The sequence below is a fragment of the Nyctibius grandis genome, chromosome 3, assembly GCF_013368605.1.
Source record: "Nyctibius grandis isolate bNycGra1 chromosome 3, bNycGra1.pri, whole genome shotgun sequence".
In the NCBI taxonomy this organism is placed as follows: Eukaryota; Metazoa; Chordata; class Aves; order Nyctibiiformes; family Nyctibiidae; genus Nyctibius; species Nyctibius grandis.
This window is the reverse complement of record NC_090660.1, coordinates 92,890,372-92,912,868: the sequence shown is the minus strand read 5'-3', so window position 1 is coordinate 92,912,868 and position 22,497 is coordinate 92,890,372. Positions and strand designations below refer to the sequence as shown.

General features: G+C 39.3%; 1 protein-coding gene across 5 annotated transcripts in view; it reads left to right on the top strand.

Moving 5' to 3' along the window:
* Positions 1-207: 207 nt before the first annotated feature.
* Positions 208-22,497, top strand: part of EMC2 (ER membrane protein complex subunit 2) — a 47,595-nt gene continuing 25,305 nt past the window's right edge. Inside the window, exons 1-6 of one of the 5 annotated variants that reach the window (XM_068396110.1) lie at positions 236-285; positions 2,032-2,147; positions 7,625-7,738; positions 12,712-12,776; positions 17,130-17,215; positions 19,979-20,036. In XM_068396110.1, coding sequence (XP_068252211.1) covers positions 7,627-7,738; positions 12,712-12,776; positions 17,130-17,215; positions 19,979-20,036 — 321 coding nt within the window. In that variant the 5' untranslated portion in view covers positions 236-285; positions 2,032-2,147; positions 7,625-7,626. Of the gene's footprint in view, positions 286-838; positions 922-2,031; positions 2,148-6,218; positions 6,310-6,440; positions 6,551-7,624; positions 7,739-12,711; positions 12,777-17,129; positions 17,216-19,978; positions 20,037-22,497 lie in introns of those variants that run through there. The other 4 variants (XM_068396111.1, XM_068396108.1, XM_068396109.1 and 1 more) reach the window with 4 other exon arrangements.

The following is a 22,497-nucleotide window of genomic DNA, read 5'->3' as shown; positions in this document are numbered from 1 at the left end:
CCAAACCCCCGCGACCACGGCGGGACAAGCGCAGCCGTTTAATTCTCCGTCCGTGCCAGCTCCGGTTCTGCGGGGACTCGCGTCCAGCGGGTTCAGCCCCTCTCCTGCCGGCCTGGCCTGTGAGGGAGGCGGTGACGGAGGGGGCGCGGGATCCCCGCGGCGGCCCCGCCCGGATTGAGCAGGCGGGCGGCGCCTCCGGCGGGCCGGGCGCGTCACGGCGGCGCGTCACGCGGGCGGCCGCCAAGATGGCGAAGGTGTCGGAGATGTACGACGTGACTTGGGAAGGTAACGTCGCGGCCTCCCGGCCGGGGCCGCACCCGTGCCCACCGACCGACCCCCGGGCGCAGGGCGGGGGCGGCGGTGCCCGCACCTGCGCGGTGCCCCCGGAGCCCCGCTGTGCGGCGGGCCCGGGGCAGGCCGGCGCCTGTGCCCCGGCAGCCGGTGCCGGGCGGTGGCGGTACTCAGGCGGGGCCGGGGGGCGGCCGTTCTGGCAGCTGGCGGGCTCCTCGGGCTGTGAGTGGCCTGCCGGCACAAGCGGGGCGGTGTTCCCGGAGTCGGTGAGCTGTGCTCAGCCCCTCGGTGACCGCAGGTCTGCCGGCCGGTAACGCGCACATCGCCCAGAGAGGGCCCCGTGCCTGCCCGCAGAGCGCGGAGGGGTGAGCGGCCCTGCCGGGGGGCTTTCTCCAAGCCCCGGGCGGGCGGGGCCCTCCAGCCGCTGCCTCCGCTGGTGGGGGGACGCAGCCCCGTTTTCCCCGAGGACGGCGGCGGGGCGTTCCTGCCACCCCGGCGTCCTCACCCCCCCAAAACACTAACACAGCGCTTACAAGAAAAAAATGGCCTCTTGGTTGGGTCAGCAGTTTGTGTCATGGTTCACTTTTTGGAGCACCTGAAAACTGCCTGATGTTTCCCTAAAACTCGATGGTAAGTGTTTGTGGAGGAACTCCCAGCAGCTCTGGAGTGACATAAAAGGTTTTGAAAATCCTGTTCCCCAGGTCTTTGTAGCTTTCATATCTGTTTGGTCATAATAATTATTGATTTTTCATATACCAATACTTATTGAGGTTTACCTGACATTCTCAGTGGTTCTTCCCTAGTAAGCAGTACGTGTTAAAACGTGAGTTCATACAGCACTCGAGCCCATTATAGTCTCCTACCTATCAGGAATAAACTAATGCTGCTCCATAATTTTGGCCATAAAGGGGGAACCTTTGGCTAGGTGGTCCCATACGTTACAAACATTATACAATAGAGAAGATAATGCAGAGAGAAGCTGTGAGATCTTTGGATTTTTATTTATGTACTGCTAATCTGTGAAGAAATAATTGAGCAACAGAATAATTCCCCGAGCATCGATTATTAGTTTGTTTTTGTAGTGTGGGGATAAGAGGAGGAACATTGCATGGGCTGTATTTTAGCAGGTGCCAGTAGCATGCCCATCAGAAATAGTGCCTATGCTCTTTCCTGCACCTTTTTCTGTAGGACTGAAGCAAAACAAAATGGAATTTGAAATATTGTTTTCAGCTGAAATTGCATTAATCTCAGAAAATATTTTAGCTGGCATTGAAAAACATAGTGCTGTAACTCAATGAAGAGGGCTTTCTCGCCAGCATGTCTGGTGATCAGTTTATAGGTGGTTTTGTTCTGATATTTGGTTGCATCAACGTGATGTCAGTAGACTAATTTAGCACTTTGGGAAAAGCTGAGATGCCTGCTCTTTGATCTCTTGTGAGAAGGTATAGCTGTTGTGAAGCTTGGCTTGGACAGAGAGCAGGCAGGCCGCTGTACGGGAAGAGAAGTTCTGTAGAGCATTACTGGTGTAACTGTTAGGCTTTCCCAGAAGTTGCTCTAAAACAGCTTACGTAAAGAAAGAACTTTTCCAGTTTTTATTTTGCTTGAACATATTGTTAAAAAAACCCAGAGATTTAGGGGTTTTTTCCTCCTCTTGTTCTCAAGTATCAGTGATTGGAAAGAAAAATTAGGTTTTTCACAGGATATGTAATGTGCACTGTGGATATGTTTCTGTATGTTTAGCCCTAGATTGTTTTGGCTGAGAGTATTGCAGAGTTGGTGTCTTTGTCCTCTAATGTAAAGGCCAGGTATGGGATGCTCAAGCTTACTGCTTTTGGACTTGGCCAGTTCATACTGAGGTGAGTGTCCTACTCTTAGAGATAACCTCCATATTCTGTTTCCAAGAGTTTTGATTGACATTTGTGGCTTTGTGCTAGGTGCATGGTTTTGCATGTGTGTGTGTGAGAAATTTTGGGGGACCAGCTGAGGAGTTTTATCATATCAGCTTCTCAATTGATATCTTTCAGTTTACGTCCAAATGAAAGAGTTGGAGTGTGGGGGAAGATCTGCATTAGTACAAGGGGCTGTCTCCACTTTAGAAGCACACATTTGACAAATTACATATTTTTTTCTATTTTAAGAGATGCAAAGTAAAATGAATGGACTCCTGCAACAGACCATGCAAAAGCTCTTCTCAGAGAAGGCGGCTCTTCTCTCTTCCTCATGTGTACTTTAGCAGGTCCCTGGTGCAATGAGGCTTTTCCTGGGTGGGATGATCTCAGCAGCGTTGTGACCTAGTCCCTAGCAAAGAACTTGAATGCAGTTCTAGGTATTGAATGTAGCTCACCTTGAATTTGTCTGAAGTACTTAATTTCTATGAAACCAGGTATATAGTTGGTATTTTTCTGAAAAACGTCCTTTATATACTCAGTCCTTTCTAAACAAGATGGTTTTTACTTATGTATTGCTCAAAGATGAAGCTGTAATTGGAGGTTAGGGAAGAAGAGTAATGTGAGACAAATGAAATACAGTTTGTACCTTGCTTCACTTTTCACTCAGGTTCTTTGTGACAAAGGTGTGAATTTAACTCTGGTTAAATTTTATGTTAGGTAAATGCATTGTACAGGTGGTTAGAAAAGATAACTGAAAATAACTGTTTTCCACTGTTGGAGCAGTTGTCTTTATTTTTCTTTCTTTACTTTGTCTGCTGCTGTGTCGCGAGCTTTAAAGTGTATTTTGAAATCTGTGGAGCAGGAAAACCTCTCATTTAACTTCAGGGTCTTGATCAGTGGGCTTAGATGATCCAAACATGGCTTCAGGGTGCTATGGTATTAAAAGAAATGCTTATATGTGGATATGCATCATGTATTTTACAGCTTCTTTATTTGAGGTGAAGGTGGTATGTTGCTCCTTTTTTTTGGTCACTGTTGCTAATTATCCTGTAGAAAATGGTGTTGTATTTCCTGCTGCCTTCATATTTCCAAGAATTAGAAACTACATGGAGTAACAGGGAGCCAAGGATTGCAGGTCTGGCAAAGCAGCATGATGCAGTAGGTTAGCAAATCAGTCGTAACTGGTGATGTGTAGCCTCTTACAGGAGTCTCTTAACCTCTGTAGAACTTTATAGATACCATTCATAAATATTTAACATGGTTTCAGTGATACATTAGAGATGAATTTGGCCCATGAGTGGATATATTAGAAAAAAAAAACAAACACCTGTGTAACTTCATTTTAGGAGCAGGTTTTGGAGCACACAGGTTAGCTTGCGGGTGCAGAATTAGTGTGATCTGCAAACAAGAAGCAGTCACGATAGTCAAGAACTAATAAAATACTGTGTCCGGTTCTGGGCCCCGCACTTCAAGAAAGATGTTGAGGTGTTGGAGCGAGTCCAGAGGAGGGCAGCGAAGCTGGTGAAGGGTCTGGACGGTATGACCTACGAGGAAGTTGTTTAACCTGGAGAAGAGGAGGCTCAGAGGTGACCTTATCGCAGTCTACAACTACCTGAAGGGAGGTTGTAGTGGAATGGGAGTTGGCCTCTTCTCCCAGGCAACTAGCAGTAGGACAAGAGGACACAGCCTCAAGCTTCACCAGGGGAGGTTCAGGTTGGTCATTAGAAAGAATTTCTTCTCAGAAAGGGTCATTAGACATCGGAATGGGCTGCCCAGGGAGGTGACGGAGTCACCATCTCTGGATGTGTTTAAGAAAAGACTGGCCATGGCACTTAGTGCCATGGTCTAGTTGACATGGTGGTGTCAGGGCAATGGTTGGACTCGATGATCCCAGAGTCTCTTCCAACCTGATTGATTCTGTGATTCTGTGAAATAACATTTGGCTTTCACAGAAAACTCATCTGACATATTGTCAGAATTGGACAAAGTAAACGAGGTTTTCTTTTCTTTCTCTACCTTGCACAGAAGCATAATAGTGTTAACATCTCAAACCAACTAAAATGAAGCAGTGGCTTTTTGCTAGTGATAGACGGGCTTTCTGGAGGTCTTTGAATGCTGTCGTGGCAACTCTTGTTTCAGTTAATAATTCTTCTTTGCTGGGTATCAAAACCAAAAAGAGAAAGGGATCGCATACTCTCTAAACTAGATTTCTTTTAATATAAATTGAAAACAAGTGAAAGTAATATTTTGGAAGATTTTTAATAGCTCATGGTGACTTTTGCTTGTTACTTAAGTTTTCTCTATCTTTAAATTAGTATTACTATTTTCTATATTAAAAATTGCACTGCTTAAGTAGTGGCACATTAAGAGTTTGTTACATGTTCATGTGAGACTTTTTTCAAGGAATTCTCTGTAACTTTTGAAAATATTGTAAAGTGCTTCATAAGATTAAATTTAACAGTCTGTATATGCTAGGCCATTTTCTGGCAAATGTATGTATTGGAGAGCGTGGTATATAATAAAAGAGAAAACCCCAAACGTATTTAAAAACTGAACGGTTTCTATCTTTAATGTCTCTAGTCATTACAGTCCACTTTAGGTTACAAAATTGCTTCCTTCCTATGACTTAGAAACTGAATTAGTATTTATTTTGTATGGAAAGACTCTAGGAAATAGAAGAGTAACATTTTATCTCTATCATAATCTGTGTGCAGTTAAGTGTTGGTGAGGCGTTTTTGTTGTGGTCTGTGCTGTGTTTGCTTGCTTTTAGCTATTCCTGATTTTCAGTTGTAATCAAAGGGACAGATCAGTTTACCCTGGATTTTATATAAATGAATTTATGGGATTACAACAGGCAAAGGTGAGATGCTGGGATTTTAGTTGAGGCCGCTTTGAAAGCTGCGTTGTTCTGGTTAGCGCCAGCATCTGCGGCACCCGGCTGAGCTGCCTTTGCCTCTGCCTGCGCCCGCAAAGTGTGGGTCAGGCATCCGGGTACGGCCGGGGGCCTGAGACCCGCAGGGAGCAGTCGCCAGGCCATCGCGCATCCTCTGCGTCTGGGTAAGCTTGTTGAATTGGTGGATTTGTGAGTTTCTTGGTTTGATTCGTATTTTGTCAGACAACAGTGGGTGGAGCTGAGGCGTAGTGGAAGATTTGGTGTCTGTAACAGAAGAGCAATATACAAGTGAGCTCTAGAAATATAATGGTTATGGGGTCCCTGAGTGACTGCCAATGGTAGCGGTTGTTATATATCAAGGTAACAATTTGGAGTATGCAACGTATGTCTCTCCTAATAGGCGTAACTTCCTTCATTTCATCAGGTGCTTTTAGATGCCAAGGACTTTAAAACTATGATCTAACTAAACAATTGAAGTATAAGTAATTATAAGAGGATTACGTCATATCTGGTTGCTCAGGCCAGATTAACTGACGCCTTACAGACACAAAAATAAAGCAAGTTATTTCTTTTGGCTTTCTGTAGACAGCTTGCGTGGTTTTAGGGAACAGCAAACATTGCGACAAGTGTGTCTGCTCCTTTGAACTTGCAATGTTTTGATTTATATGTGCAAAGCTTGCTAATTTAATACAACCTAAGACGAAAACAAATGTATCAATTGCTCAGGACCAGCCTATATATGTGGCAGGAGTAATTGTAATTAAAACTGGACATTTCTTTAACAATTTTTTTTCCTAAAATCTCCAGTTGCTACTCCCCAACCTTGTATTATGTGCTGTATGTAGATTTACCTCCAAGACTTAAATTATTATTGACTGACTCTTTTGATAGCTTGCTTAGTAAAAAATTCATTAAGTTTGACAACTGTAAAAAGCCTTGCCTAAGTTTTACTGCAGTTTTTAGCATCTTCTTTCTTCAACCTTTTACTTAAAATTCAGTATTTCTAAAACTAATGAGCCTCTCAATAGATGCGCATGAATGAGAACTTTTTTTTTTTACTTTGTTTTTCAGTCATCAGCTGATATACTATTCTCTGTCCTGCAGTTCTGTCCGTTGCCGTAAATGCTGTATTTGGGTGATGAATGGTAGATGTGCATTCTGTTAGTACATAATTTGGACGCTGTTCCATTTGGAATCGTGCTGGAATGGAGGCATTGATAATTTCCAAGTAAATGAGTGGGTAGAAATCAGACAGCTTATTTATTTTTATGCGTTTAGCTTGTCAGCTTTTGTGAATGTTTGTGTTCTCTCACATTCTTGCTGTCTAACTTTGAATTTCCAGGGGACCATCATGTGTCTAGAACCATTCAACTTTACCCATGCATATGAAATGTAACCCTGTGGTGGTTTTGGTTGAATTTCAAAATACAAAATGTAGCACAATAACAGTCTTATGAGCAATCCAAGATCACTTCAGGTAGATGGAATAAAGTTTAGTGCTTGATTTTTAACTGTCAGTTATGTTAACTATGTGTTTTGAAGTGCAAGAAAAACTGTCAGCGTGTAGATCTATCATTGTGTTTGTTTTTCCAGCTGTTGTAAAGTTTAAAAAAAATATTGACAACAGTTATCATGGTACCTTCCTATTAGTAAAGCCACTATCTAGTAATATAAACTGTTTTCCTTAAGATTCCTCAAAATTTGTTCTTGTATATGGAACATCTACATGTATATAAATGTATATGTTATGTAAAATCACATTCTTAGCAGTTTCCTGATGCAGAGGATGAATAAAACCTGGGCTGGGTAGTGGTCTCTAGCTGACTTCATGAGTATGCCTGCTCTCTTGGAGATCTGATTCATAGTAAATGTACTTTTGAAACAAAAATCTTAGTGCTAAAATAAACCGTCTTTTCTGTCTTACCTAGATAAACAGTGATAATTTTTATGCCTTTGGGCACTTCCCCAGTGTAGAAAGCCTTCACTTCCATTTCTGCCTTTCTTGAGGCTCCTTTCCGTAGGAGCGTGTAGACTTTTTAGAGTGGAAGTTCACAGCATTTTGCTTACACTGATAAATGTGAGCAGTGATTGAGTTATCATGGTTTTTCTAATACTTCAAGTGAAAATTTACTCCCCTGGAGCAGAAATGCAATTTTAGTATTGTTTGTAAGCGTGAAACTACTTGGGAGAAATCTCTTCTAGCCTATTTTTCCTATATGGGTAACATCTGTTAAATGTTATTATTTATTTAATAACTTGGCACAATGTTTTTTTACTGCATATGTTACTAACCTGAGAGACTGCAAACTTGGAAGTTGAATCAATTATATTAGAGCATGAGCACGGTTTGTGTGGTACAGTTTCAGAGGTCTGGTACACCTATCTGTTCTCTGGTAGTTTTCTAATAATAGTAGAAGTCACTTTTTTAGATCTGTTGCTCTCTAAACCCATTCTTCACATGTGTATTTTCCAGAAATAAAATTCAAATTCCATTACTATCTGCAAACCTCAGTATTTTCTTTTGATTTTTTTCTCCCACACATGCCTCCAGATATGCGTGATAAAATGAGGAAATGGAGGGAAGAAAACTACCGAAACAGTGAACAGATAGTGGATGTTGGAGAAGAGTTAATTAATGAATATGCATCTAAACTTGGAGATGACAGTAAGTAAACAGTCATTATTTTTAGAACTTCCATTGTCTGATTTTATTTTCTCTTTTCAGCCCCTGTTTTGTACTTCTGTGTTGCCTTTCTGTATCTGCTGATGTTGATGAAATATATATTACTTTCTTAGTCTAATAGGCTGCCGGAATTCCTAGATTTTCTTTCTTTCCCAGATATGGGCTGCAGTGAACACAGATCGAAAAATTACCTACTAGAACTGTTAGTTTGCTATATTAGTAGTTAGACCATTATGTGAAAACTTAGCGTGAAACTGTTATCTAGCTGTCATTTGACTGATTTTCTGTTCTTCAACACCATGGCAAAAATTGAAAGGTATCTTTATATAACAGAGATAGCTATTCCTTAATCAAGTCATACATACTGCAGGAATTAATATTAAGGCTGCTTTTATTACAACATTACATTTGTGGTATTATAGTTGAAGGTAAGTCTAAGTTTCCACTATTCATGAAAGTAATATTTTCAGGGGATTTTAACTACCTTATACTAATCTAAGTAGACAGAAGCTTGGATGTAATCACAGAATCACAGAATGGTTGGGTTTGGAAGAGACCTCTGGAGATCATCTAGTCCAACGCCCTGCCAAAGCAGGTTCCCCAAGAGCATGTTGCACAGGGTCACATCCAGGCGGGTTTTGAGTATCTCCAGAGAAGGAGACTCCACAACCTCCCTGGGCAGACTGTTCCAGTGCTCTGTCACCCTCAAAGTAAAGAAGTTCCTCCTCATATTCAGATGGAACTTCCCACGTTTCAGTTTGTGCTTGTTGGCCTTTGTCCTGTCACTGGGCACCACTGCAAAGCGTCTGGCCTATCCTCTTGACACCCACCCCTAAGGTATTTGTAAGCATTGACAACATCCCCTCTCAGTCTTCTCTTCTCTGGGCTAAAAAGACCCAGGATGCTCAGCCTCTCCTCATAAGAGAGATGCTCCAGTCCTCTGATCATCTTTGTAGCCCTCCACTGGACTCTCTCCCGTAGTTCCTTATCTTTCTTGAACTGGGGGGCCCAGAACTGCACACAGCACTCCAGATGTGGCCTCACTAGGGCAGCGTAGAGGGGGAAAGATAGCCTCCCTCAACCTGCTGGCCACACTCTTCCTAATGCAGCCCAGGATACCATTGGCCTTCCTGGCCACAAGGGCACATTGTTGGCTCATGGTGAACTTGTCCACCAGGATGCCCAGGTCTGTCTCTGCAGAGCAGCTTTCCAGCAGGTCAACCCCCAGCCTGTATTGGTGCATGGGGTTATTCCTCCCTAGGTGTGGGACCCTACACTTGCCTTTGTTGAACTTCATGAGGTTCCTCTCCACCCAACTCTCCAGCCTGTACAGGTCTCGCTGAATGGCAGTACAACCTTCTGGTGTATCGGCCACTCCTCCCATTTTTGTGTCATCAGCAAACTTGCTGAGGGTACACTCTGTCCCTTCATCCAGGCCATTGATGAATAAGTTAAACAGGAGTGGATCCAGTACTGACCCCTGAGGAACACCGCTGGCTACAGGCCTCCAAACAGACTCAGCACTGCTGATCACAACCCTCTGAGCTCTGCCATTCAGCCAGTTCTCAATCCACCTCACTGCCCACTCATCTAACCCACACTTCCTGGGCTTTCCTATGAGGATGTTATTGGAGACAGTGTCGAAAGCCTTGCTGAAGTCAAGGTAGACAACATCCACTGCTCTCCCTTCATCTACCCAGCTGGTCATGTCCTCATAGAAGGCCATCAGATTAGTCAAGCATGATTTCCCCTTGGTGAATCCATGTTGACTACTCCTGATAACCTTCTTTTCCTCCACATGCTTAGAGATGACATCCAGAATGAGCTGTTCCATCTCCTTCCCAGGAATGGAGGTGAGGCTGGCTGGCCTGTAGTTTCCTGGGTCCTCCTTCTTGCCTTTTTTGAAGACTGGAGTGACATTGGCCTTCCTCCAGTCCTCAGGGACCTCTCCTGTTCTCGGTGACCTTTCAAAGATGATGGAGAGTGGCTTTGCAATACCATCTGCCAGCTCCCTCAGCACTCGTGGATGCATCCCATCGGGGCCCATAGATTTGTGGGTATTCAGTTTGTCTAAATGATCTCTAACTCGATCCTCCTCAACCAAGGGAAAGTCATCCTTTCTCCAGACTAATGTTTCATACTAAAAGAGAATTGCTTAGAAATATGTCGCAATAGAATGCAACTCTTTACTATAAGCATAAAATAAAAGAAAGTATAAAAAAGCGCTGTTGAGATTGTATATGTTTGCATATTAATCTCACACAGGTTTTTATTTCAATGCTTATTCTTCTTGCTTCTTTTTCCCTTTTTTATAATCAGGTAATTTAATGTAGGCATTCTTTAGTACATTTCTCTTGTAGTTCTTTCATTTTATTAACTGCTGTTACATAGTCAGAAGTGGATTTTAGCAGCCACAATAGTGCACTGTGTTTACTAATAAAAGTTACAGTATTCCATATGATTAACTTTGTTCAGTTAGTTAACTTGTTCAGTTAGTTTAGTAAATTAACTTTAATTTCAAATACCTAACTTCTAGTGTTCCAGGAATTAAAATCCACATAGTAATTTCGGAAAGACACTTTACCTCCCTTTCTTGTCAGGTGAGGAATCTTTTGCTGTTGGCTTTGGGGTTCTGCAGGTAGGATTTGTTTTATATTGACGCTTTGCTCTGGTTCTGTTTTGCACCCTCAGAGCTGTAATTCTGTTCTGGAGTTCCTTTCACTGTAAGGAGCTTGGCCACTGCAAACGTACTTTTTTGGATATAAATACATGGATAATCTACCCAAACGATCATGTATCGAAGACACCCCTATGCATAGTAGTGAGTCATGAAGTGTGTTTGGAGATTCAGTGCCTGAAGAAGATACTGCACTGTGAGGGGGTCTTACGCTGTAACTGTGAGGAACATGCTTGTTTTTAGACTGCATGGGTAGGCATAATACACACACCTACAGGAGAGTTGTCGTAGGGTCCTGCTTTAGAAGAACTTTGAGAACTAACCTTGATTTTACTTTCTTCTTACCATGTTGCTAGTAATTTATGAGAATTGTATTTTAGTAAGAAATTGTTGAGGAGCTTCATATTCCTCTCAGATCTTACCGATGCTTTCTGAAACACTGTTCTCAGTAATACACACTGAGTCAGTCCTTTCTTGTCAGGGTTGTTTGTCCTTCTTTTCAAGATATATGTATTTTATTCTTTCATAGATTTAATATTCAGGATTCATTAGATAAATTAGCTGCAATGTTCCTGAGGTTCTTAGCAAATGTATAAAAGTATCTGAAATTCATTTACATATTTTTATTCTGTGTTTTTTTTTTTTAAAGTAGTATCAGAATGGCAACTGTGTACAGTTTTAAAAACAACCCCAAAAGACCCCCAAACACCTATAGTAGGCCTAGAATTCTTTCTTGGGTGGTCGTGGAAGGTTAATGAGTTGTATGTAACGGATGTTAGTCTTGTTGCTTCATGTATTTTCAGAAAATACCTGGATATTGCAATGGCTAATTTCAGAATGCGTATAGAAGGGAAAATAATGAATGCAGTGGGGTAGATTATTGGGGTATCTCTGTAACTTGCCTCCTCAGGCAGAAGACATCCAATGTATTTGGGGGGAAAAAAGATGTTATCGTTATTAGAGTTTTTAAAATAAAAATGATTTATTGAATATTCAGTCTAAGGGGCAGTGATACTATTACCAGCATCATAATTTTAATGAAAAGCTGGGATTTTCTAATGGACAATCAGTAGTCCAAAGCTATAGAGTGGGACTTCAAAGTAGAGGAATAAGACCTTTGATGCTTTTTCTTTTTAAGCTTGAACAAGAAAGCCCTAGTACAGATTAGAAAAACCCATCCCTCTGGACTGGTTACTTGATTATCTTACAAGTGTTCTTTTGCCTAATATCTGACACTAGCCTGTGCTAGGGTTAGAGTATCAGAGTAGAGGTGTGGTCGAATGGGGGGAACCATTTCATAAACTGTAGAAATATCTTATTCTTGTGTTTAGAATTTTTTTAAGAAAACATATAATTTATATCATGGATATGTTATCTGTATTTTGTCTATATCTATCTATGTATTTTTACATTAATGGAAAATACGTATACATTATATAAGAAAAATAGAATATATGTCTTACAAGTAGTTCCAATGGGGAAGAGGGGTTGCAGGCAAATTAATGCCTATTTCTCTTCTTTTGTATACTTAGCAAGAAATAGTATTTTCTTAAAAAAAACAGTGGAAATTCATATCATATAAACTATTTCTAAAAATGAGAGGGCCTTTGTTATTTTTATTTTGTATTTTTATTTTGGAAGACATTTGCTTCTGTTTCAGTTCTATGAAATATTGAGTGCACCTGATTGGATTTACATGAGTTCAAAACTCCTAGTACTTCTAATATTTGCATTGCATGTTTCCCTCTGCCATAACCTCTCTTCTCTGCAGCTTGTACAGCTACACTGTTAAGTTCTTTACATTCAAGAACTTGGTAAGCCTAGAACAGAAATAATGTAATCTGTCCTTGATTTAGGGAAGTTGTTCTACTTCAGGAAGATGACAGCATTTGTAGGACTTTCAGCAGTGAAACAGTTAAGGGAACTTTGTTTTCTTTCTAGCCCAAATGGCTGTTCTCCAGGTCTGATCAGAGAGCAAGTCCTAATGGGATCTGTTTAGAAGACTGCAGCTATAATGTTAGGAAAAGTAGAGAATTAGAGCTTTTTTGCCTTTCAAGATGTCAAAAGGTACTTTGTTACTAAAAGCAATAAAATCGCTTAAATGCATTTTTAATTGATTCCAGCAGTTTCTTAAAATGTCGCTGTTTCAGTAGTGATCCATGGGAGTAGGAGGGGAAGAATATACAGACAGAATTCATTAATCTTATTTACGTTGTAGGTGTTTCCCGTGATCTTAAAAAAATCAATTATCTGCATTTAATGTCTCTTTTGTGTCCAGTTTGGATAATATATGAACAGGTGATGATTGCTGCCCTGGACTGCAGTCGAGATGATTTGGCATTGGTAAGTTTACAACTTGACTTTTCCCTCAAACCCTAAGTTTTGTTCCTCAGTAGCTCTTCCAGATAGTTCTTTGGACAGTTACAGGATATGCTGAACTCCATAGCTTGGACTTGTAGAATATCTATCAAGAAATACACTGCTGGGAAGAAACCACCACCACCCACCTTCTCTAATGTGTAACTTTTGTTTAGACAGATCATGTCTCTTCCAATAGCCATGAAAATATATACAGCCACTCTGGTATGGGCTAAATGTCAAGAACAATATTGAAGTTGCCATATTGTACAGAGAGTGTTTGTTTATTGAATAACGTCTCAAATTATATTGTGTTTTTGAACGATTGGAGGTAAAATGTCCTGTCATGCATATCATATTATATGTCATGTTGGCTATCATCAAAGAAAGTCATTGACATATTAGAGCAAGTCTTCAAGATGAATAAGGAGCTGGACTGCATGATATATAAGGAAAAGCTGAGAGATCTGGGTTTGTTAAGTCTTGAGAAAGCTAAGAAGGGATTTTATTGCTATCTTTGAATATGTACTAATGGGAAGGTATAAAGAAGGTGGAGACAGATTTTTGTAGATGTGCAGCGAAAGACAAGTGCGAGAGATGTAAGCTGCAACAAAGGAAATTCCAATTAGATATTAGGAAAAAGTTTTTAACAGTGGGGTTAGTAAACACTTTGGAACAAATGGCACAGAGAAAAGCTGTAGAATCTGCTTTGGAGATGCTCAAAAATGGACTGGGATATGGCCCTGCACTCACTTGGAAGCTGGCTCTGTTCTGAGTGGGGATTTGAAGCAGGTGACCTCTAAAGGTCCCTTGCAATCCAAATTATTCAGTGATTCTTGATAAAAATATTGTTAATGGGTATTTGGGTTTAGTCAATTTGTATGCAAATTTATTTGAATTATACAAATAATGGTTTAGATAAAATGAATTTATTTAGAACTGTAACACCTGTTCACTAGATCAAAAAAAAAACCACTGAAACAAACAAACAAAAAAAAACAACTAAGCCTAGCTAATCCTTTAAAGGCAGCAATTGAAAAAGCAGAAGTGTATTTTGCATGCAAATTTTAATAATCTTTTCATCCCTCCTTCACAGAACACTGGGAAAAAAACATGAGCTTGTCTTGTGCCCTAAAAGCCAGCAAGCTTGAGCTTCTCCTAAGTAAAAAGAAAGATATTTTCAGGAGTCCAGATCTTTCATGGGGATTACTCTTCCAGTGCCTTGTTCTCTGTCAGATGGCAAAATACCTCATAAAGTCTTTGAGCTTCATGTGATGTCATTTGGGTGAAACTTAATGGTCTGTGATATACAAGGGGTCAGACTAGAGGATGTAGTTGGGAGAAGGGCAATTTGAAAGTAGGCAGAACTAGATGAGTTTATCTTGCATCCCATATGTATATGGTAAAATGGAGTACACTGGAAAATACAGCACAACACTCTGAACTTGTCATGAACCCACTGAACTTCCTTTTCTTTTGTTTCTCAGAAGAAAATACTGTTGTAGTATAGCTGTCTGTTTAAACAAAAACAAATAGAGTTACTGTTTAAATAAATATATTTCTGTGTTCTGATTTATATCTAAAACAGTTTTGGTCTTTATTTTCAGGGTCTTTTTACGAAGACTTTCACAAAATTGTTGAGGGAGCCAGTGTTGAAAGATCAGTTGTGAAACACTATTTGTTTTTACTAACCCTGGCAGGGATTTTAAATTTCAGTTTCTCTGCCCTCTGAGAATATTCCCTGAGGAATATTGCTTGTGATGAGGGAGTGTAACATTTTATATGCAGCTCAGGAAGGAGGTTAAAAGCTTAGAGGGTTGTTGTTCTATTTTTTTAAATTTGATTGATTTATAATAATGTAGTAGTTAATTGAAACAAGTCAACATCATATGTGGGTTTTTGCTACAGCTGTAGCCCCAAAGTAGACAAGCAGCTTTGGAACTTCTGTTTTTCAGCAGTGAGCTTTTGACAGCTGTGATGCATTTTGCTTAGGGGGATAGGTCTCATCTGCTCCAAATGAGGAGGCTGAGATGGTTTTCAGAGCCATTTGTCTGACTTTTGTTTTTTATTTTTCTTTCCTCTTTTGATTATTGTTGTCCTCTCTGTCCTGCACAAAATGACTACGCATAATGCACGCCCCTGCTGCAGTCAGCCAGTTCTTTCGCGCACGTGTTTTAGTGCAATTACCTACTGTTGGCAGGCACTTGCACTATACCAGCATTTTATATGCTGAAGTCCAGGCTTGTATTTCTTTACCTTTGTCAGACCTTTAAAATTAAAAACTGACATGATTAAAAAAATCAGAAAGCAAATTAACTGCAAATTAAAGTTTCACGTACAAATGAGATTTGCCATTGTAACTGCTGAGTTTCTGAGAGAATCTCAAAAGTAGGTTATTGACATAGTGCAGAACCATTTATGAGTAACAGAAATGATTATGGGCATTACAAGTAAAATTTAAAAAGAGGACATTCAGTGCTGCAGAGTCCAGAACATTTTAAAGATATAGCTAGTGTAATTTATTGATGCACTTTTGTTTTCGAAAGTGTTACAGTGAGTTGTTCATGACTGTCTCACAACTTTTCATGTCACTTTATTGTGTCTGATGTCTTAATCTACAGGAGTTTTTTTTGGCCTTGTGGCTGCTATATTCAATTGAATAATAATTGTGTAGTCAGACCTAATGTGAGCAATTCTGGTCTTGTAGTACTCCTGCACTTGAGTGCTACTTCATCAGCTTTTTTTATGTTGTCGATGGGCTTTTTCTAGATATAAAAGTCCATCTGCAGATTGTGGAGTTTAATATTATTACAAATGTTACAATTTTTGACATTTCAAAATCTTATTGGAGAAAATCAGTGCATGTTTTCATACTGAAAGTCACTGTCCTTCAGGATTCCCAGATCACTGGGCCACAGGGTGGATTTATTGTCTGCAAAAGTTCTTTTTAAAATCTAGAAGGTTGTTTGGATTGTAAAAGCTGAAGTGAAACTGCTTTTCTGGATTTTGATGTAAGTTTTCCTGTCTCCTAAGAATGTTCACAGAGTAGTTCAGATGTCATGTAACATGCTGCTAAGTACATGTAGTTTTTTATGACAGTTTGTTGTGCAGAGCAGCAGCAGTTCACCTAGACATCACTCAAAGTGCCAGTAAACTGTTTCCATATTAAATATGAGCCTTGCTATGTGAAATTGCATTGTTAAGATCTTGGTTCATTGGAAACTAAGATGATTGTAATGAAAATAGGCTGTGCTTACTTGAGGCTAAGCATTACTTCTTTGATTACTTCTTTCTTTCCTCTATTTTTTTTGCATCTGGGAGAGATGTGAATATATCTCTTTGCTGTGCTCTAGCAACCTGTTTCTCTGCAGAAACAGAGAGGGAACCTACCAATTTTTACTGATTTGCTTCTCTATTTTTTCTTTGACCAGTAGATGTGGTTAGATGGTACAGATTATGTAGATAGGCCTCTCCTAGAACCTTAGGTTTGCAAAACAAGTTTATAAACTGAGTTGTATAAATAAATGCCTGGAAAAGGAGGGTTCTGTGTGACACTTTTAATGAGATTCAAACCACTGGTCTTTTTGAGAGCCTGGGAACTGTACTGCCTCCCACCGTAATGAGTGAGCTACAAACTCTGCAATGCTATCTAGCCACATTCATGATATGGCTAGAGTTGGTTTGCTCTGGGGAAGTTGTGACTCAGTCCCTCCACCAAACATCCTTTTTCGCTAATCCAGAGAAATTTGCCTGTGATGAATTTCCTTTATCTAGTCCAGGTGTCTCATTGATTTCAGGACTTAGAAGCTGTGCCTTTTCTGCCAGCAGGCTCAGCCCAAGCCATTGACAAACATTTTCCTTGGATTTCAAAGTTTTATTTTAAAAATAAACACAGATCATAGTATTAGCATAGTTCGTTACATTGTGAGATATCCATTTATTAAAGAAGTATCACATAAGCTCTTACGTCCTTTATTTTGTTTTTTTCACTCTTGTGGTTTCTATGAGGGCAACTAGTAGACTTCAAGTTTTAATAGTATCATAAACTGTTTTAGTAGATGAGTTGATTTTCTAGACAAACAACTGTTTCCAAGAAGGTCTGACAATCTAAACAACCTGTATGGAAGATATTTCTTAGAATAGTATTTAACAGACATCAATTCTGCGGCTTCTCTTTATCAATACATTTAATTGCTTATTTAAAAATTGGTATTTGCTTTTGCTTGGAAGTGCATATTTCACGGTGGTTGAATTATCAGCCAAGGACTTTTTTTTTTCCTTACAGCTTCTGTGTAGATAAATATATTCACAACAGTATTTTTGGTTTTATTTGTATAGTTCTGTCTTCAGGAGCTAAGACGGCAGTTTCCTGGGAGCCACAGAGTTAAACGATTAACTGGAATGCGATTTGAAGCTATGGAAAGGTAAAACCTGAATTTAAAAAAAAGTAATTTCTGTCTGGAAAGGTGCTTGCTATTTCTTAAAAAGTCATTCAGGCACTATAAAAACATAGCAAAGCAATGCTGGGCAGTTTCTTTATAGAAAATAATGGTGTGCATGTTCATATTATAATATTTAGACATTTTTATTGCATTTTTGCCTGTACTATGCAGTGTTACATTTTTGCAATCTTCCCATCAGACATCATCAATTAAAAAGATCTCTTACTCGACAGCCTAAGTCATTATACAGTAAAACACTAGGCACTTTTTTGGCGAAGTCTATGAGGTATACATTTGATCTCACAGAGCTAGAGCAGCATGTGAAAATCAGTGCCAGCATTTTTCTGCCTTCATTGTTCTCCTATGCTTCTAATTACTGCAGGATGTAGCTCTTTTCCATTCTTTTCTGAGTGTGGATAAATCCAGTAGAACTTAATAAGGATTAAATCTATAGAGTTTGTTATAGAAACAACTCAAAAACATATGGGGTAGAATGACAGAACCTAAAAATCAGACTGACCTTTTTAAAATATCCTTTCCAAGATGAATGACCTCAGGACTTGAGGTTGACCTTTATTGTCTGCCTTTCTTCGTGGATACATCTTTGATACCAACATTCTGTTCTAAAGCACTTGTCTTGGGTGTTGAGAAGGATTTCCAGCTTCCAGTGCCTTTGAATGCTAGCAAATCTGTTCCATGCCACATTTTGCATACAGAGTTGATGAGATTTGGAGCCTTTGGGCAAACTTGATATGAAGGAATTAGAACTTAGAAATAAACCCTAAATGCTTTTTCAAAAAATGTATTTATTTATCAGATGTTCTTCATCCAGTACATTCTTGCAGAATTAACTTTGAAAATGTTATTTAATGTGAGCCACCAACGAATGTCCATTGCTTGGATCGAAAAGAGTGAATAACTGGACTCCACAATCACAGGAGCAGTCTCGAGGCAACTAGATGTTCCACATTTCACAATCACTTTATATCAAATACATGTTCATGAAGAATTTCCATTAAACTTAGCTGTCTTTCTGTCTTCATTTGATACAGAGTAGGAACACAGAGAATGGCAGCATATTTCCCCCCTTCCCAAAACCTATTCAGAAGTGCAAAAGATCTTAATTCTGTTCAGGCTTATGTGACTACATTGAAGATGTTACTGCATGGGAACAGATCTTTGTGGGAGATGACTGCTGCACAAACATTATGTGTTTCAGCAATGAAGTGCTGTTGAGCCACAGTTTTCCTGAAGTGCTCATAAAAGTTCTTGACAAAATGTCTCTGTCAGGTTAGATCCTTGAGATTGGAATATCAGGGGAGCAGAGGCTTTAACAAAAGCTGAGGTCTCATCTTCATAGATTTTCTCCAGAAGTCAGAGAAGGAAGTGGCTTCAGGTCTGGGTTGTCTTGAACAGGAATCCATCTGCAGGTGCTCTGAGCCATGCCCTGGAGAAGCCTGTCTCTCTCCACTGACTAGAAGTTAAGCCTAGGGAGACTTGGGCTGGAGGCTTCACATTTTCAGTTGAAGAAGTGAGCTTCTCGTTAAGTTCTAAGTGACTTCTACCATCTAAGAAGGATCCTGCCTTCCCCAGCAGGAAGAGGAAACAGTGAAATACATCCCTGTAGACTGAGACATCCCTGTAGACACTTGCTAATCAAAAGAATAGTATTCTGGAACTTCATCTTTAAAGCTGGAATTACTGCCACCACGATCAGTCTTGTAAAATACATTTGATAAAGTAGCAACTAACAGAGAACATGAATACAGCATTTTACACCATGTCTGCTCAATTCTGTAGCAGTCATCTTCTACTCATTTCTGCTTTTGTGCTTCCTTTCACATTTGTTCTTAGTTAGCATAGGCTGATGTCAGCAGCGCTTAGGGAGCAGTGAAAGTACGTAAATGGGTGTCCAAGGTGAGAAGGGGAAGTGTAGCATCAAAAAATCAGTTAGCAGTACCTCTGAAAAACTACTTGTCAAACTATATGTGAAGACACAACGTATGCCCTAGTTATGTGGTCATAGCACAACAGCTGTGTAGTCAAATGTGTTTTAATTATTTCATTTGTCCAGTTTGGGTCATGCACACTGCTGACTGAACACACAGATCTGTTTCTCAGAAAGTTTAAAGCATTTATAGCAGCTGGAGTAACCTGTTTCAAGCATACTTCAAATAGCAGAATTAATTAGTAAAACCTATGTAGTGATGGTGGAAAACATTTTCTTTCAGGATTTATGGTATAGTCTAGGGGTGGACTCTTGTGTGAATCCCCCCCAGTTTACTGTATTCAGCTGCTCATACTTTATAAAATCATAACAGAAGAGACTTACATGTTTTAAATTACAACAATGAAGTGAAAAGTCATTATTTTGGATGGCCTTTCAAATTTTGGGGTTTCTGTTTCTTGGGAGAGGTGAAAGGGAGAGTTGGAATGCCTTGATTGGACCTGTTGGGTACAGAAAAAGAGAGGACAGACAGGAGAGTAAGAAATTGGGTGTAAAATATATAAGTTGCTGCTGAAACAGTATTCCATGAAGCAATTACTATGTATTTTTTCAACTTGGTGACATAAAATGCTGCTGTTTGTGTTTAGCACTCACTCAAGAGAATTTTGTATTAATATAGTTTTCTTAAATATATTCAGTATAAAAAGTGCAGGAGGGTTATTAACTGTTGCAAGGACAGTCAAAAAGTCAGGAGTTCTGTCTTAGCAGAAATAAATGCAAATTATTTCTTTGAACAGGTATGAAGATGCTATCCAGTTATATGATAGAATTTTACAAGAAGATTCAACTAACACAGTAAGTTTAAAAGATTTTTCTGAATGGCAGTGGTTTATTGCTTGAAATTGTGATTACATTTTGTGTATTTCACTGTGGAAAAACGTGTTTCTGTATTACTGTATTTCTTTTCTTTAGTTTCCTAGCACAATAACCTATATTACCTTCCTTAGAACAAATGAGATTCATTTCATGATGAGAAGGGGTGATGTAATGCCTGCTTAAACACTGAATTTAGAAGAGAGGATTATAACTAGCAACCTTTCCAGCAGTCTTAGTAGGATTTAGATTGAGCCTTTCAGTTTTTCCATTTTCCCTGAATATTCAGTATTTAAAGGACTAATATAGTCTGCCGTGTGTCTTCTGTCTTCCTAATGCTTAATCTTACTTAAAGATTAAGTATGAATACACTCAGGTAGTGCTTGAGTAGCAGTTATTTTGATTTATTGTCTGTGACACTTTACTAGCTTTTGAATCAAAATGCTGTAAAGCTTGCCAGTGGTATAAAACAAAATCTGAGACAGACTGTACTTTTGAGCATTTTTTGAATACTGGTTGAGTAAGCCACCTTGAGCTATTAGATGCCAAAATGAAAGTCTGGGGAAACTTGTAGCAATATATTTTCATGCATTTTTTTTCCACAAGGATAAAACTAGAAATACAAAGAACTATGGAGTTTCAAATTTTTATCACATGTTGCAAAGTCAGTTAATTATTATAAATCATCGTCTGTTTAAGGGTATATGTTTGTCTGTGTTACTTGGTTTTGAGGAACTGGTTCTCTTTATTGGGTAAACTTCTATGTAAATGTAATACTTGGGCTATTGCAGATGTTTTGGCAGTCTCATGTTAACCTTCCTTGGTGCGTTTTGAACCTCTACCTTTCTTCAGTCAGCTTATTTGATGTGGTCTGCTGTTCAGGAGGGGAAAACCCACAGAAACGCAGATAACTAGGGTTAACTAGAGTATGCCAGACCTGGATGTAGATTAAATGCCATCACTTCAAGTAAACCATTAAAAATTCCTCAGAAAACAAATTAAAAAAAAAAAAAACAACCACCAAAAAACACCCAAAACCACCAAACCAGAAAATTATTTTCAAGGCAACACGTCTGAAAATGTTAATACCAAGTTAAGCACTTGGACAACACTGGTAGATTAAAGTCTGTGTCTTCTAGCAGTGATAGTATTCATATTTTTTGTGCAAGGGTAAAAAGAACTATTTCAATTCTTCACTCTTATTTTTTCGCTCTCCCTAGAGCAGTACTACTTGAACTATGTTCTGTGAGACAAGCGTAGGTGATCCGCAGGTGTCCTTTGAAAGTCTGTAGTGGTTTTGAGTAGAAGTTTGAGCACAAGGTGCATAACTGTCTGCAGTAAATGTTGGTGGATTTTATCAGTGTATAGCCCAAGAGTTTCAGAAACGCTAAGTCTTCAGAGTCATGTTAAAACAAGATGGAACCCGTTTACAGTGAAGCCACAAGAATAGGTCACGTAGGTGCACATTTTATGAGCTTTTGCTAAAGCCAGTGGAAAATGGAGCACCATATTACAATGACTTCTGTGGACCACAGATCTTTGAAGTGTGCGTTTTTGACAGTTTTACTCTTCAGCTGTTCCAACATGGCTAATGTCACCTGAGTGGCTTGTTGGATGGTTTTTATAAAACAAAATTATATACTTAAATAACTAATATGCATGACTGTTACCTAATTTGGATTTCCTCCTTAACAAAATCATAAAGTGATAATATTTAGAAGCATAAGATGTAACTGTAAGAACAGCTGCACGATCTATTGGATTTCTTAAGATCTGAGAATAGAAATGGAGAGCGTTAAATGCAAAGCACAGGTTCCTTGCTATGTAAGTATAGACTAGGTTGGCTAAGCCTTGCATGTGAAGAGTGAAAGTTAAATAGAAAGTTTTGATAAATTGTCATATGCAGATTTCTTTGTGTCTTTTACCTGTTAATTATTTCCATGCACAATTGTGGCTGCTGTAGGGAAATAAATACTTCAAGATTTTAAAAAAGAAACTGTTGCGGAGTTTGTCTTGGCACTCACCTTACCTTATAGCAATTTCTTCTGGTCTGCTGACACATGGAGATGCTTATATACATTAAACATTTTGGCAAGTGCTGTAGGTGAAACATAGACATTTGTTCACATGAATCATGTAAAATCATACTTTGCATCAACTGACAGTTTCAAATAGAAGCATGGAAAAAGCTTTTTCAAAAAAACTGTTTATTTTAGACACCTAGCAGACTTTTCCATTACGAAAAGTGAACTTTGAACTCAAATTAGGTAACAGACATTTACACTTCCGGATGAGGTTTTGTTGCGTGTGAAACACTGAAATTAAGATCACAGTAATTATTTTGTTTCATTTCTTAGGACAGAATTCAAAGTAGTCTTTATTTTTAAAAGATGACCATCTCTCAGTGTTTTATCTCACTCTGAGCTTGCTTGTTAAAAAGATG